Consider the following 17,810-nt stretch of genomic DNA (forward strand, 5'->3'; position numbering starts at 1 on the left):
ATACTCTGTAAAACCTCGTTCCTTACAACTTTGTATTCTAGCCTCCGTTACTGATTAGAAGTGATGTCAGTTTCATTTATTTTTCCCTTTTAGAATTTTCTGTCCTTAGAGTTGTGGAATTTCCCTGGGATGTGTCTAGACGTGGGTCCTTATGCATGCTTCTTGCCTGGCACCTGCTGGCCTCTTTCAATCTAACTTTTTTTAGCTCAGAGAAATTATTTTCTATCATTTTGTTCCCTTCCAGCATCTCTTTGTCACCACTTTTACGTGGATGAGCTTCCTGAATTTATAACATGTCTCTCTACTTTCCCTAACGTCTTCTATCTCCTTGTTTTCTTTCGAGATCTTTAACTAGGACTTTAGCGTTTCCTTTTATAATTCAGCTTGCCTATTGCATTTTTTAATTTGGAAACTCAGTTTTCATTTCTAAGAACTCTTTCTGGTTCTCTGATTGTTTCTTATCTGTGACAACTTGTGCTTGATTGACATTTGCCACTTCTTCTTGAATGGCCTCTAAGAATGGTGAGAATTGTTTTAAAGACCGTTGTCCTCTCTTCTGTGAGTTATTTATGTTTTTTTGGGGCTTAGTTGATCCCTCTTCTTGCTTCTCTTTTGTGCTGTTGCTTTTCCTATTTTATCTTCTGATCTTTGGATGGTTTGTATTTATGAATGAACAACTAGACTTATTAATACTTAATAGATGGTTAGTGCACATTTATTGAAGTTATTTGGATGTGTTTCTCCAGAAACACTCCCCCGCTGGAATGGGTGAGTAGGCGGCAGGTTGTAGGCAGCACATGGGGTGTGTGTGGTGGGGAGAGTGGGAGGCACCCTGCCAGGCTGGGGATCGTGGCAATTTTCAGGGTCAGGAAAGTTTTATGTGAGGGAGATTGGAGCTGCTTTTCCTTTAGCACTGCCCCCTGTTTCCCCATCTATGTTTTTTATTTATTTATTTATTTATTTTTTGACTGCGTTGGGTCTTCGTTGCTGTGCATGGGCTTTCTCTATTTGCAGCGAGCGGGGGCTACTCTTTGTTGCGGTGTGCGGGCTTCTTATTGCAGTGGCTTCTCTTTGTTGCAGAGCACAGGCTCTAGGCACGCGGCTGCAGTAGTTGTGGCACGTGGGTTCAGTAGTTGTGGCTCGCAGGCTCTAGAGTGCAGCCTCAGTAGTTGTGACGCACGGGCTTAGTTGCTCCGTGGCACGTGGGATCTTCCCGGACCAGGGCTCGAACCCATGTCCCCTGCATTGGCAGGCGGATTTTTAACCACTGTACCACCAGGGAAGTCCCCCCATCTATGTTTTAATTTTTATTCATTTATTTAAAATATCTCCTGTTGTTTCTGTGAGAACATGGGAATAAATGTATTTGCAGAGTCCTGTTTTACTGGGATGTTCTTTTAAAGCTGTGATATGTCATGTTTAGTTTTTAAATGACTTCTCTTTTAAGGAATTGTAATTGTAATTCTGTGAGGTGGTGTAATTAATAAATTATTGTGAGAGGCCTCCTGAGAGCTTATACCTGTAACCTCAGTTTCAGGATGGTTTCTACTGTTTGAGAAATTGAAACTAACCAAACAGATTTCTCTGCCAATGAATTTCAAGGTTTTAAAATAAACTTTTAGAGAAGGACCACCAGTGAATGGTAGAAAATGGCTGATGTGCTTGCAAATTTATTGTTCATTAATTCTAATCTTAATTCTTAGAATGCTGTAGACTTTAGCATGTCATGCACTTTTGTTTTTGTTTTTAAAGTTTTGATTTTTTTCAGTTTCCTGGTATAATAGAATCTTAAATATCTGCTGATTCTGCCTTTCTCACTAGCTGCTGGGGGAAGCCAGAGCCCACGGGGAGTGGGCAGGGTTGGGGTGTGAACCTGAGTGGTCCTGGTTACCTCTCTTTCCCGGCCTCTCACAGCCACCACTAGATGGCAGCATGTCCACCTTCTCCAGCAGCTGATGCCCGACTGTCCTCAGGACCAACAAGATTGGAGTCTTTGTTTTTCTCGCAGTTGTTTGTGATTTTCTCTGATTCACTAGTGCGTGGCCTTTCAGAGTGAGAACGAATCCAGGCCTCTGAAGCCTTTCTCTCTGGTCCTCCCCTGGGCGCCACCTGCTTTCTGCTCTGTGAAGGCGCCTCTAGCTCTGCACTAAGAGGACGCGGACCTTCTCTGTGTGTCTGTTTCCCGCATAAACGAAGCCTGTGACTCAGAGGCCATGGTGTGTCATCCTCAAATCCCTCAGCATCACACAATGCCCTGTTTTCAGTAAATGCAGATGTGCGGTATTGATGATACTGTTTCCTCATTATAAAGCAATAGATTCTTTTTTAAAAAAGAAAATTTACAAAACATAGGAACGGAAGACAAGAAAATATTAATTCTGCATAAGCCCACCTGCCTGAAAAAATTAGTATAGTTGTGATTTAGTCATTTACTCTTATTCCATGCATTTATAGTTACACATTTTTATTTTCTTTTATAAAAATGAGATGGTTACATAAATTTCAATTGATAAAACATATGTAATAAAACTTACCAGTTTCACCTTTTTTAGCTCAAAAGGAAGATTTCATGCAAAAACAAAATCTCTTTGAAATGATTTATTTCTATTTTCTAACACTTCTGAGTGCTTGCAGCTTCAGAAGATCTCTTGTAGTTTTAATTTTTAATTTCAAATCTGCTTGTATATATCTACTAAATATGATCATTGTAGAAAATTTGTAAAAATTTCATTTTATATAAAAACAAAAATTTATTGTAATTACACCTTGGCATATTTTTATCCAGTCTTTTGGTTGCTGTTCAGTACTTACGTAGTCATCTTTTTTAAAAATCTTGATTATCATGTATAAGCAACTTTATATTCTGATGTTTCTTTTCTCTCTTATTAAGCTTATGGAAAATTTAGAGGAAAAAAAAAACCAAACAGACAAGTTCAGAGTAATAAACAAATCACCCGTACCTACCCAGAGATGCTGACCTAGGGCTACCATTGTCAGTGTTTCAGCACCTTTCCTTTTATGCTTTTTTATGTTGTTGATATGCCACTCTGGTTTCTTTTCTGATTTCAGGACCCTTCTCTGATCTGACCCCCTTCTTAATTATTCTGAACCACACAACCATGCGTTTATTATACAACTGCATCTAATTGTCTCCTTTGTCAAGCTTGGTATATTTCCGTTCAGTTTCAAGTGACTTTTGTACTAAACTAACTGCCCTGGTGAAGGAATGATGCCCTGAGGCATGAGGCAGGGGGACAAGTCGCAGCTTTCCATCTGCCTGGTGGTGAAGGAAGTTCCTCCTTTACCAAGCGTCCTATTTTCCTGATTCGTGAGTTTTCACTGTTTTCTGTGTCTTCATAGGCATTCTAGGATGAAGGTGGGATGCCGAACCCAGGGGTGCTAGTCGATCATTGGTACACCACACAGTTCATGTCCTTTGCCTCAGAATAGGCAGCTCACTGAGGTGATATAGTCTTCCTTTGCCAAGGTTTTCCATTTTCTTTTCTCTGGAGATTAGTGCTAGGGTTAATGTTAGTTCTTGCTTCCATCTGGCACCGGAAGGTCTCTTGATTAGAGAGCAGTGGGCGTTTGCCCCAGAAGTTGGGGTGTGTGTGTGTGGGTGTGTGTGTTTCTGGTGCTCTGATCTGTTGAAAGGTGATCCAGGTGTGTATCAGAAGGCAAGCAGCTGACATCGGAACTCTGCTTGGGTCCCCTGCGTCCTTTCCCATTGTTGTGTGCTCCCTGGTGTGCCTTCACTTTGCAAAGCCAGCACCTAAGGCTCATTCTCAAGGAGAACCGCCTATGGGTTTATGGAGCCTGTTTTGCTCAGGCTCCTTCAAACCAGAAGTGCCTGGGAATTTACATCCTCCCAAGGCAGGCTGTAGCCGGTGGCAGAAAGAGGTGAGAATCTGAAAGCCCGGTTCCCTTGCCTTGGATGGCACAGCTCTGAGGTGTGACTCACTCCAGATCCCCCCAGGTGTCAGGCAGTGCACCCCCCCCACCCCCACCCCGTGGGACTCAGCCTGAGCTCACACCCTGCTTGGTTCCTCCCCGACCCTGACCCGATCCCCCCACCCTCACTGGTCTCTTCCTTCATAAACTACTTGCACACAAATCCTTGCCTCAGGGTCTGCTGTGGGAGACGTGGCTGATAATAGGATGCTTTTATTTTTTCCATCTCCTTTAAAGTGTTCCTGTTCTGTTAGAACATGACATTGAACATGCGTTCACCTGTTCACCACATGATAGCACTTATGCTGTGGTCCAGGCCCATCTCATTGGGTGTGAAAACAGATGTCCAGTTATCTGTTCAGTAGGATTCCATTTTAACCAAGAGAGCTTTCTGAGTGTATAATCTGATACCAAATAAAACATTTGCCCTTTTTCAACCTTTCTTCAGTGGTTGATTTCTACTCATGACTACTTTCTCAGTAAATTGAACCAAGGGGATAATGTTTTCCCTCTTATGGCCAGAGAGGTGGCTCCTTACTCTTGGCTTTTTCCACTTGCCAGTTAGATGCATGGGTGGCTGGCATGTAGTTGGATGTTGCTGCTGCAGTAAGCCACCCTCCTGCCATCACTTCCCTGAACTGTTGTATCAGTTATCCATTGCTGCATAACAAACAGCCCTCAAACTTAGTGGCTTAGAGCAACAAGCACTTATTTAGCTCATGATCCTGCAGCTCAGCCATTGAGGCTGGGCAGTTCTCATAGCCTTAACAGAGCTCCTTCAAGTGTCTGCTTCTTGCTGATCTTAGCTGGGCTCTTTCACATCTATGGGGCTCAGTTTGGACAACTGAACTGATTCCTCTTTGTTTTATGATGTTTCTTATCTAGCCTGGACCTGAATAGAACTAAACAAGGCCTCTTGAGGCCCAGGCTCAGAACTGGCGCAAAAATCAAACCTGCTGCATTCTCCTGGTCACAGCAGGTCATGAAGCCAGGCCAGAGTCAGGATCTGGGAGGGGAACAGGCACTTCAGTCTCCTGGCTCCACAGAGGAGTGGAAAGGTGTGGTCATCCTTGCAATCTACGAGGCTGTGATCTCTGCAGTCACAAGCAGCACCCGGGGGTATTTTGCAGGACTGAGCAATGGCGAGGGACCAGCTAGCGAGGGCGACATTTTCCGGAAGGCCTCTGAGCAGCTAGTGACGTACATGAATTCCGGAAGCCGCTTGCTGCAGAAAAACTTTCTGAAGCAAGAAGTGGTTCAGCGGTTCTTGCGCCTCCTTTCTTCTCTGCAAGGTAAGGTTTCTCACAACCTTCCATAGTGTTCAAAGATGCTCTACGCACCTTAAAACTCTTTTCTACTATCTGTTTAAACATTGATTAAAAAATAAATGTCATGATCTACATGTAAAACATTCAAACAACACAGAACATTCTTCAGTGAAAAGTCGATCATCCACCCCTGAACTTCAGTCTCTAAATCTCATCCGCAGAGGCAACCTCTGTTATTAGTTTTTCATGCAGCCTCCTGGAATTTGCATATACTATCCTTACTTAAAATACCACAGATGTTTCTCTTTTCTATTGGCTAGAACTCTACACTCCTTGGGTATTTCCAACCTTCCCAAGAAGCTCACACGCCAGTGCTGACACTGAGGTTCACACGTGGTTGAGCAGCATGACCCAAATAACTAAGTACTTGTTTATGGTTTCCCCACGTCTTAAAAATACTGATCTGTAACTTGGGGTGATGATGTCCCTCTGTGTTGGGTTTTGGCTGGGGACAGAAATCACATGAACCTTTTTCTGGAGTGTGGTGTGTTCTTGTTTTTGAAAGAAATCCCTCCCGACCTGGTCTATGACATTGACCGCGACTGTGCCAACGCCTTCATCCAGTTTTTACTGGAAAAACAGAAATGGCCTGAAATGCTTCTGCTGCTGACCCGCAAAGTGAGCGGGGAGCCACCGTTCGGGGACTGTCTCATCAAAGGCTGTGACCTCTCGAACCTCGACCTCTGTGCCATCCTCCCCCACCTCAGCGCCTGGGACCAGCGGAGAACCCTGCTCCTGGGCCACCTGATAGACCACGGAGGTGAGTCCCAGATGCTGAGTCAGCAGTGGGGGGGACATCCCAGGGGAGTCTAGGTGCCGCAGTTCATGGGGCTTTTTGCTTGATTTCAGAGATCCTTTAAATTCTGCCTCATTCTCTTCCTCCTCCCTATCTTCTCATTGGAAACAGTGATGGGTTCGATGCGCTTTTGTGAATTCTTCCCTTTCTCTCTTGTGTAAGAAACCTCAGGCCTGTGGAGGGGGCCTGGGCCCTGGTGTAGCCACAACGGTCATTTCCTCCCAGCCTCCAACTGGACTTTTCCCTGCACTCAGTATGCCACCTGGGTCCTTGTCAAACTCTGTGACATTCTTTTCTGATCCATGGATTGGGATTTGTGATGCTTGTTTTTTAAAGAAACAGCCAAATAATGGGTGGGTGGAAACATCTGCTGTTTTAATCAGCACAATCAGACTTGGCTGGATGTATGTCTGGTGTGTGCAGACGTCTTGCTGGATCAGGTTTTATTTTAAAACGAATTTGGAAGCACTAACCTCCTCCTTACGCTCCCCACTACCCCCCACTAAGGCCACTACTAACTGGCCTTGGGCATGCTATTTATGCCTCCGTGTCCTCATTTATAAAATGGGAATGAAACTAGTCCCCCTTTCTTGGAGCTGTTTTGAATATTCAATGAGTTCATGGATGCAGAGTCTTGGCGGAGCGCCTTGGCTGTGTGGTTTTCCGCCTGCCTTGCCGTTTAAGGGGAAATGACCTTCAGAAAGAGTGATGCCACATTGGTCCCAACTCTCAAAGTGACTTACAACGCCTTCAGGCGTTGGCTCTACCCACGGGTTTCAGGAGATAGATGGAAGGTCGCCTGTGGTTTATGTCTTCAAACCCATTCCTTGCGTGGAGTGTGTTACTACCTTTGCCCAGAAACGATGGCGGTTATGGAATTCCTGTTTTGTTCCTGATGAAGCAAGCACTTATTGAGGGCCTCCCTGGGGTCGGGTGCCAGGGCCCCAGGATGGGCAGTGAACATATGGTTGCTGGTGGGTGGCAATGCAGGAGGGCTGCAGTCCTCGGGGTGGAGGTCAGGGAGCTGGCAGCGCAGAGGGGAGGTGTGGACTGAGCTAAAAAGAAGGTGATGTGGCAGTAGGGATGTGTCAGGGAACATGGCAAATGAGGGCTGATGGGCATTCTCGGGAAGAAGCTTCCTAGAAGCAGAGGATGTGGGAAGCACGCTCACGTCCTGGTCACCGAGTGTATGTCCAGGACTGTGTTGGGCAAACACTGGGAGTTCCGTTGTTCACGCCATCCCTACTCCAGTGCTGATGGTGGTCCTGTGGCGGGGTGGGAGGGGGAGCTGGAGAGACAGAGGAGGTGAGGCCCAGGGACAGGACACCTGAAGGGGGCAGGCTTTCCCTCCAAGGGCACTGGGAAACCCTTGCCTCCCAGAAAGGGGGCGTGGCAGGAGGGCCTCAGAAGTCAGGTCAGCACCCCCTCTTGATTTGGGATAAAGGGCAGAATCGCCCTGGTTCGGGAAGGGAAGATCCCACATGCCGCGGAGCAACTAAGCCCGTGCGCCACAACTGCTGAGCCTGTGCTCTAGAGCCCATGCTCTGCAACAAGAGAAGCCACTGCAGTGAGAAGCCCGTGCACTGCAATGAAGACCCAATGCAGCCAAAAATAAAATAAATAAATTAAAAAAAAAAAAAAAAGGGCAGAATCGGTCCCGCCCCCCTCAGGTGGGCCCTGCTGACCTTGGCTCAGGGATGCTGCTCACCGGGCCCTTCTCTCTGCCTCCCCCAGCCTCGCCCGAGGGTCTCCAGGGCAGCCAGGAGCAGCCGCTTGCCGTGTGCCTGAAGCATGGGGACTTCGAGCTGGCCTTCCTCCTCTTGACCAAGGGTGCGGACCCCCGTAGCATTTCTCTCACGGAAGGCGACACTCCTTTGCATGCCGCGCTCCACATCTTTCTAGATATCAAAGGTAGGCCTTTATTTTGTAAGCAGTCTTTTTCTTGAGGAGGAAGCTGGGTGTTAGAATGGATGCTGTGCTCCTTGGTCTTTCCTACTGGGAAAAGTAACCATCTGGAAGAGGCCCATTTCTTGGCCAGGCCTGTATCTCCTGGCCCCTCACCCATAGCTTGATGGGAAGAAGTGACCATCATGGTGAACGGTCAGGGTGGGTTGATGGAGGAGGATTCTTAAGTTCCAAAGTCGGCTGTCCATAGCTGCAGATACTTTCCATTTATTTACACCATTTCAAGGGTCCTGACATAAAGGCTCTTACTGGAATATTTACGGTGATTTCTGGGTTTCTCCACCTTAGCACTATTGACAGTTGGGCAGGATAAATCCTTTGCTGGGGGCGCTGTCTTGTGTATTGTAGGATATTTACCAGCATCCCTGGCCTCCACCCACTAGATGCCAGTAGCACCTCCTAAATTGTGACCATCAAAACTGTTTCCAGACACGGCCACCTGTCCATTGGGGAGCAAATCGCCCCCAGTTGAGAACCACTGGGTTATCAAATCCTTGGGGAAGTTCTGTGTTCTGAGGACCCCTGGCTGGCGTCTCTGCTCCCCAGAAAAGCCGTTCAGCACTCACAGGATTTTTGTGTCTTTCAGCTGACATCGGTTTTAACTTCCTCAGCCACCTGCTGGATCTGTTCTGGTCCAAGCCCACCGAGTTCTACTATCTCAACCCCAATATCCAGGACAACAGCGGTAACACGCTGATGCACATCCTCTTCCAGAAGGGCATGCAGAAGCGCATGGGGAAGCTGATAGGTCTGCTGGTGAAATTTGACATCAACCTCAACCTGAAGAACAAGGAAGGCAGAGACGCCCGGCACCGGGTGAAGAAGAAGGACGCAATGCTCTTGGCCTGGAACAAAGCCCTGCTGGAGAGCAGGCGCCGGGGCCGACAGGACGCTGCCGCCCACCCGGGGAAGCCCCCGCGCTGCACAGCCCCGGCTCACACGGCTCAGCTCAAGGGCTCCTCCAAGTCGCTGCCCTGCAGCGGCACTGCAAGAGCCCCACCCAGAGGAGCCGGGGTCCCTGAAAGCTGGGAGACCCTGCCGGATGCCCAGACTATGAGGCCAGAGCCTGGGGCTGCCAGGCCCTGTTCACGGAGAGACCGCCTTGTGCAGGACATCACGGCTTTGATTCAGCAGGTGGAATTGGATCCGTCCCTCCAGGAGGACTGTCCACAGGACTCCGAGCCTCTGGAGACAGGAGCTGGCACCGTAGGAGAGAAACAGGAGCTACAGGGCGCCCCGGGGGGCTCTGACTGCAGCGGGAACAGCCCTGCAGTCCTTGAGGCCGTGGAGGGACATGAGCAGGCAGGCCTCGGGACCGTGCAGCTCGTGCCTGCTGGTCGCAGGGGGACAGAGGGCAGCGACGACCAGGACGACCAGAATGTGCCGGAGATGGAGGCCTGCCTCCTGGACTTCGAGAACATGACGTGGGAGATCGAGTGCACTTCGGAGATGCTGAAGAAGCTGTCCAGCAAGGTCATGACCAAGGTCATGAAGAAGAAACTTATCCTCGCCATCCAGAAGCTCGGCAATGGTGAATGGACCAGGGGCCTGCGGAAGCGGCTGAAGAACTTGAAAGGAAGCATCCAGCTCTTCGAGGCCAAGCTGGACAAAGGGGCCCGGATGCTGTGGGAGCTCACCATTGACTTCTCCCCGCGGTGCAGCGAGAACCCCGAGAAGATCATGGCTGCGGAGCGCAGCGCACACCCAACCGAGAAGGCGAGGCAGGTCTACACGGAAATCATCCGGATCTGGGACATCATCGTAGATCACAGCAAACTGTCGGACTCCATCAGGGCCATCTGTAGTGCCTACAACCGGGGCCTGTCCTGCATCCTGCGTAAGAAGCTGAAGGGTATCAACAAGGACCAGGTGTCCACCAGTAAGAAGATCCAAAAGCGGATACCCCGCTGCTACGTGGAGGACACGGAGGCCGAGAAGGGCGGGGCGCACGTGGATCCTGAGTACTTCCCCCCTGCCAGCGCAGTGGAGACGGAGTATAACATTATGAAGTTCCACAGCTTCAGCACCAGCATGGCCTACAACATCCTCAGCGACACGATGGCCACGGTGGAGTACCCCTTCCGGGTGGGCGAGCTTGAGTACACGGTGATCGATGTCAACCCCAGGCCAGCAGAACCCATCATCCTCATCGGGCGGAGCGGCACCGGCAAGACGACTTGCTGCTTGTACAGGCTGTGGAAAAAATTCCATGGTTACTGGGAGAAAGCCGAGCAGGCGGGAAGCCCACTGCTGGCCAGGCAGATCTGGCTGAAGCGAAGGTTGGAACTGGAACCCGGAAAGGAGGGTCCAGGTGGGGAGGAGGAGGAGGAGGAGGAGGAGGAGGAAGGATTCACTGAGGTGGAGACAGTGGACAGCCTAGAAGAGGAGCAGGAGAGTGAAGCCTGTGCAGGGGGAGCCAGTGGGGAGCCAGGGGACTCCGAACAAGGGGTGGAAGGACCCGCCCCAGAACAGCCCCACCAGCTGGAGCATTTACATCAGATCTTCGTGACCAAGAACCACGTCCTGTGCCAGGAGGTGCAGAGGAATTTCATTGAGCTTTCCAAGTCTACCAAGGCCACCAGTCACTACAAACCACTGGAACCCAGTGTCCACAAACTCCAGGACCTACGGGATGAGAACTTTCCTCTGTTTGTCACTTCCAAGCAGCTGCTCCTCCTGCTTGATGCTTCTCTGCCCAAACCATTTTTTCTGAGAAATGAAGATGGCAGCTTGAAAAGATCCATCGTAGGATGGTCCATGCAGGAAGAGTTGACCATCACCAACTGGCAGGAAGATGAGGAGGAGGCTGAGTCAGACGACTACGGTGAGGAGGAAAAAACTGTGGAGACACGCCCATGTGACAGTGACCCCCGGGTGTACGTGACATTTGAGGTGTTTGCCAATGAAATATGGCCCAAAATGATCAAAGGGAAGACTTCCTACAACCCTGCCCTGATTTGGAAAGAAATAAAGTCTTTTCTGAAGGGGTCTTTTGAGGCCCTCAGCTGCCCCCAGGGGAGACTCACAGAAGAAGCATATAAGCAATTAGGGCGGAAGCGGTGCCCCAATTTCAAGGAAGACCGGAGTGAGATCTATGGCCTCTTCTGCCTGTATCAGCAGATCAGGTCTCAGAAAGGGTACTTTGATGAAGAGGATGTGCTATACAACCTGTCCCGGAGGCTGTCGAAGCTCAAGGTGCTCCCATGGTCCATCCATGAGCTCTATGGCGATGAGATCCAGGACTTCACCCAAGCGGAGCTGGCGCTGCTGATGAAATGTATCAATGACCCCAACGCCATGTTCCTCACCGGGGACACGGCTCAGAGCATCATGAAGGGCGTGGCCTTCCGCTTCAGTGATCTGCGCTCTCTGTTCCACTACGCCAGCAAGAACACCATGGACAAGCAGTATGCAGTGCGCAAGCCCAAGAAGATCTACCAGCTGTACCAGAACTACAGGTCCCACTCGGGTACGTCCAGGCCTTGGGCTCTCCCTACAGGGGAGGTGCTTGGGCACTGACCTTGGGCTGCTTTTGAAGCTGTGGCCTAGCTTTTGTTGGGTTCTTGTAGCTAAGGATAATATTTTGGAGTTTGTTAGTAACTACCCATATGAACAAGAGATCTTATGAGTTTTGCCACTAATTCTTTTCTTTCTCTCGCTCTTTTTTTTTTGGCCACTCGGCTTGTGGGATCTTAGTTCCCTGACCAGGGACTGAACCCGAGCCGTCCGCAGTGAGAGCGCAGAGTCCTAACCACTGGACCGCCAGGAAATTCCCCTTTTTTCTCTTTTTTTTATTGAAGTATAGTTGATTTACAATGTTGTGTTAGTTTCAGGTGTACAGCAAAGTAATTCAGTTATATATATATATTTTTTGTCAGATTCTTTTCCCTTATGGATTATTACAAGATGTTGCGTCTAGTTCCCTATGCTATACAGTAGGTCCTTGTTGGTCATCTCTTTTATATATAGTAGTGTGTATATGTTAATCCCAAACTCCTAGTTTATCCCCTCCTTCTTCCCCCTTTGGTAACCATTAAGTTCAGTAGTCATCACTACTCATTCTTAGGTTGATGATTTAAGCTGTGGTTGAATGGAAATGAACCTCTAAGTAATTACAGCTTAAGGTGTTGGCCATGACATGAAAACATTTCAAGGGAACATTTAAACTGCTTGAGAACTTTTGTTAAAGCACTTTGGAAGCACCTGCTTCTAAAATGTAAAGTAATACGTCAATTACAAGTCATTAATCCTGAAAGAAAGCAGCTTTTCTCCCGAAGAGAAGCAAGAAAATATGGGGGGTGGGGTGGGCAGGAGGTGGTGGGAGATAATGCACTCTCAGGTGCTTTTAATTTGTGCCTCACGTGTGCCCCTTCCCTGTGCCAGGCAAGATGCCAGGCAGTTGACATAGGTACCTGCTTTTTTTTTCTTTTTTTTTTTTTTGACCATGCTGTGCAGCTTGTGGAATCTTAGTTCCCCAATCAGGGATTGAACCTGGGCCATGGAGGTGAAAGCCCGGAATCCTAACCACTAGGCCACTAGGGAACCCCCATGGGTACCTGTTTTTAATCCTCCCAGCAACCCTACAAGGTAGACATCATTCCCATTTTACAAAGGAAGAAACTGAGGCACAGAGAATACTTCCTTTGTGGTTTATAGAATGCTCACCAATTCACCTCCTATGTCCTGCATGTGTCCATGAACAACATAGAGTATTATTTTACACATTTAAAAACTTTGTTTAATGGACTCATACCAGACGTACCTTTCTGCAACTTCGTAATTTTGCTTATAATAATGTTTTGGGATTTCTGCATGTTGATACCATGGAGCTGCAGTCCGTGCATTTCTCAGTGCTGTTAGTAGTCTAGTTCATGCCTGCACCACGCTTTGTTATCCACTTTCCAGACAAAATTATTCTTCCTTTATCCCTCAACAAAAGTATTTTCGTTTTTTATACTTCTCTTGCTGACAACGCATATCCTACTTGCTTTACACACTGAAATGCTTCCCTTATCATTTTTACATATTACAGTTTTTAACTTAAAAGACCTTAACAAAACCAAGAAACAAGTAATTGAGCTATTTGTTTATATCAGCATTTTCTGATTGGCAAGCGTAAGAACATAACATATTCCATAACCTCTAAAAACATATATTTTTCTCATAGCACAATTTCTTTTTAATGCGGTACAAGATGCTGTTTAAGGAACCCAAACATCTTTTGTAGTTCTGCTAATTAACCCAAGGCTGAAGTCTCAGGCGAAGTGGGCTGTGTTTGTATTTCAAGGACATGATAAGAGTTAACTTCAAGCTTTCTCCTAGGCATATTTTTGTTCTCTCAGGGTCAGAATTCTGAAAACAGTATTTTATCAAGCTAGCTTTCTCTAACTGCATATGCAGAAAAGAACCAGTTTAGAGTGTCAAAAGAGTTTCATCTTAACCAATTTTCTCTGGAGTCTGAAGAATACTGTTGACCCACAGTGTTAAAAAGAAAATCATCTTTTTCTTAGTCATAGGTTCATAGCCAAAATTTTTCTTAATGAATTGAACCTAAATTTCCCATTTTACAAAAAGCAACAAGAATACCAATCCCACAAATGGAATACACACTCACACACCAAAAGACAGAACTGTCACAAATGCTCTGAGAGGATGACGGATATGGAGTCCCAGACAAACACTTCCCAACACAAATGGTCCTCAACGTCAGACACACATCAGAACCAACTGGCAAAATGCCCAGATAGCACCTCATGCTCAAAAGAAAAGTTTGCCATGTGCGCACCGGTGCCCTTACTCAGTCTTGGAGCTCGTCAGCTCGTCCAGATGCATGTTTCCATTGCACCAAGGAAAAGCATATGTTGGCAGCCAGTGCCGAGCAGGGAAGAAACAGGGAGGATCTCCGAAACAAATGGTTAGGGCAGCTGCTAGGAACGTGCCCGCAAATCCCCCTCCCGAATCCAGTGAGCCACGAGCAGTGGGCTCCTCACAGCCTTCCCAGTGCTGCTTCATGGCGGCAGCTCTTCTCAGGAAAACCCTGGAAGCCAGATATCGCGAGAGCGCAGCCTCACGTTGGGTGTCAAAAACTTACCGCAAGTGGGTCCAGCTGCTCGCTGCTCAAAAGCCAATAAAGAGGTAAGGTTGGGGGAAAGGAAAGTTTGCTTTATTTCAGAGGCCAGCAACCCGGGGCTGGGGTGTCAGATTCACGTCCCAAGGCCAACTCCCCTTCCCCCCACCCTGCCAATCAGTGGGCAAGAGCTTTTATAGAGGGAGGGAGGAGGCTACGTGCAGAAACAGCACAGTCAGCTCTGACCGTCGTCTTGAAACTGGTCGTCTGTGGTCTGATGATGGTCTTACTTAAATCCTTCTGACCTGAGGTTAAGGTAACCTCCTGTATAGTCTTTTAATGGTTTTAAATTGTGCCCCTTATATTTAGGTAGGTGTCAAAATTTAGGTAAATTTAATTAATTCAATTTAAAATGCGTGTGTGGTGTGACATTGTCTTTATTGAAATAACGCTTCTGTGATCTAATTTTCCTTTTTTCCATAGGGATAAACAGTTGTGCTGATGCCATTTACCTCATGGTCCATCCTTTCCCCTCATTTGCAATTCTTCCTTTTCAAATACCTGTGAGTCCGTTTCTGGGCTCACTATTTTATTTGATTTGTCTAATTTGTCTATTCTTGTACTATTATCACACTGTCTTATTTACTGTATTATCAAATTTCTCCAGTGACTCTTTGTAATTTTGATTGGAATTGAATTTCTCACTCTTTGGGAAGAATTCACATCTTTACATTGTAGGGATTTCTGAACCATGACCTTGGCATATTTCTCCGTTCAGATTTTTTTTTACTGCCTTCAATAATATTTTATAATTTTCCCCAGACATTTTACACAGCTGTTTGATTTGTCCCAGAAACCTTATACTTTTTTGTTACTATCATGGCTGCACCTTTTTTCTCTTTTTAAATTTTCTAGCCATGTCTTGCTGGTATAGAGGGATGCTGTTGGTTCTTGTGTATTGACCTGGTATCTCACAATCTTGCTGAACACTCTTACTACATTTACCATTTAGATTTTGACATTTTTATGCAGGTAAGGGCAGGTTTGATCTTCTCTTCTATACTTGTCATTTCTTTTTTGTATCATATTTTATTGGTTAGGACCTTAAACAGAAACAGTATATAGGCATCCGTGTGATATTCCTGAAGTTAATGTGAATATTTTTTTAACATTTCACCATTTAAGTCTGGTGCTTATTGTAGGGTTTTGATAGATTCTCTTTTTCTGGATGCATTTCAGGTAGGCTATGGTTTGATGAAAAGAGAAAACACACACAGACCACACACACGTACATGCACATACACACACACATTGGTACTCTTAACACCCTTACAATGTAAAAGTAGATTAACATTCTGATTTGTTTAGCCAAGGATTCAGAAAACAATTAGAAGTCAGGTGGCCTCCCAGAGAGTAGCATACACCACACAGCTCAGCCCAGCTTTCCAGGGCTCTCACAGTCTTCCTGGTGTTGCCCGTCAATTACAGGGTCTGCCTGGGTCCGAGCCGCTCAGCTTCTTGCTCTTCCATGACTTTCTACTTGTGCTGTGCAGGAAAAACTGGCACAAAGAAGTTTATGCTCTTAACAGGAAATATGAGACTTCATCCATTCAGGAAACATATATTGAGCTCCTCCCCTGCCTGGCACTGTGTAGGGGCTTGGTGACCAAGACGTTCACATTTCTCTGTCCCCAGGGGGTAGCTCCAGATGGCACCCCCCTTTTTTGTTGTCGGACTCTGTAGAGGGGACCTGGCATGAGTAGTTGAATGAGCCCCTTATTCTGATGTGTACGTGGGTTCAGCACCACTGGTCTGGGGCAGCAGCCTTTATGATCAAGATAAGAGTATGGCAAAGGGAATTGTCCTGTGAGCAGTTTTTTTTGTTTTTTTGGTTTTTTTTATGTAGTAAGCAACCCATCCAGATGATCACTACATAAACTCCATTTTCCACCTCCTGTCAGGATAGAGGGAAGACTGTGTGTAAATGTTTCTGTGTATAGAACCAGAAAAAGCCCCAATAATATGTATTAGATTTGAGAGACTTTAGAAAACACATAAAACGTTAAAAAAAAAATTCAAGCCCCCTGTAAGGCTACTCACTACTCACATTTTGTTTCATTTCCTTCTGATCTCTTTTCTGGCCATATACAAATATGCATTTATCACACACATTTATTGATTGATTATGTATATTTACATAATCAATGTTATGATTGATTAACATTGTTTAATCAATCATAATTTAGTGAATATTTAGTGAATATTTCCCCCATCTTTTATTCTTTTTTAAATTGAGATTCACATAGCATAACATTCACCTGTTTAAAATGTGCAGTTTAGTGTTTTTTTAATATATTCATAAGGTTGTGCAACCATTACCACTATCTAATTCCAGAACATTTTTATCACCCCCAAAAGAAACCCCATAACCGTTAGCAGTCACCCGTATCCCCTCCTCACCCCTGTGAACTACCAATCTACTTTCTGTCTCTGTGGATTTGCCTATTCTGGACATTTCATATAAATGGAATCACACAATATGTGACCTTTTATGTCTGCCTTCTTTCATTTAGCACAATGTTTTCAAGGTTCTTCCATATTGTAGCATGTATCAGTACTTCGTTGCTTTTTATAGCTGAACCATCTTTTATTCTTTGAGCATGTTTGTATAAGAAATTTTATCTAGTTCCCTAGAAGGGCATTTAAGTGGATTCCAGTTTTTCACTGAAATGAACACTTCCATGCTTTTTTCTGATTCTCTCATTAATGTACATCTCTGAACCACAGTTGCAGCTGATCTGCTTAAATTCAACAGTTTCCACTTGTATTCTTGATTTCTTTATATTGCATAGTGTTAATAATAATAGCATTGGATAGTAAAATTTCCCTTTACTATTTGGTAATAGCAGTGGGTACACATATGCCCATTTCATAGAATTCTAGCTGGTGTTGGGCAAAGGGCACGTGGCCCCTAAGAATAGTGGGAGACCCAGGATGATCTGTATTCAGTCCAGCTTCTTTTGGAGGTGTTTACTAACTTCTCAGACCTTGGAGTCCCTGTTTGTAAAAGTGGGGTTGTCTGGTCTGTCTCACCGGGCTGTTGTGAGAATTAAACAGGTTAATCTTTATGAAGGTGCCTCTTGTTTAGTCGACATCACTGTCAGTGTTACTTCAGCGCTTAGACAAAAATGGGACCCAAGGAGAAAGCTCGTTGGAAAATCCTTTTAACAGCTCTGACAATTATTCTTAGTATACTCCTCTCTCCGCTGGGTATAAACCTGGTGGAAAAGGGCAATGGAAGCCGAGGTTGTTGCCCCACCTAACATCCAGCTCTTACCATGTAACGTCTCCAGTGCTCTAAGTACCAACGACAGGGGACAGGATAGTTCTTATTTTTTAACTGTGTATATTAGCCCCTGTATTAACATTCTAACAGCTCTAGGTGTTTAGTTACATTTCTGCCTTGACTCTTCTTCATGAGGTCATTTTCTCTCACATGAATATAGTCCAGGAATGAGATTTACAAAACCTTCTTAGGACAGCAAACACATCTCTGCCTTTGTCCGCGGTACCCGGAGTAATACAGCTCGGAGCCAAAGTGATAATCTAACAGGATCTGGAAATTAGCTGCAATTGTATGTACTCTCAGGACCAATACTGCTTCTCAGGAGAAAAAGCAAAACCCAAATAAGAAAACAAAATG

At 46.0% G+C, this 17,810-nt stretch overlaps 1 protein-coding gene across 8 annotated transcripts in view; it reads left to right on the forward strand.

The window, feature by feature from the left end:
- TRANK1 (tetratricopeptide repeat and ankyrin repeat containing 1) overlaps positions 1–17,810 on the forward strand; it is an 86,960-nt gene that overhangs the window by 38,264 nt on the left and 30,886 nt on the right. For all 8 annotated transcript variants that reach the window (XM_082412704.1, XM_082412700.1, XM_082412707.1 and 5 more), the window contains 4 exons: positions 5,082–5,243; positions 5,785–6,039; positions 7,810–7,986; positions 8,627–11,509. In XM_082412704.1, coding sequence (XP_082268830.1) covers positions 5,082–5,243; positions 5,785–6,039; positions 7,810–7,986; positions 8,627–11,509 — 3,477 coding nt within the window. The remainder of the gene's footprint in view (positions 1–5,081; positions 5,244–5,784; positions 6,040–7,809; positions 7,987–8,626; positions 11,510–17,810) is intronic.

The sequence above is a fragment of the Balaenoptera physalus genome (genome assembly GCF_965194825.1).
Source record: "Balaenoptera physalus genome assembly, chromosome: 11".
Lineage (NCBI taxonomy): Eukaryota > Metazoa > Chordata > Mammalia > Artiodactyla > Balaenopteridae > Balaenoptera > Balaenoptera physalus.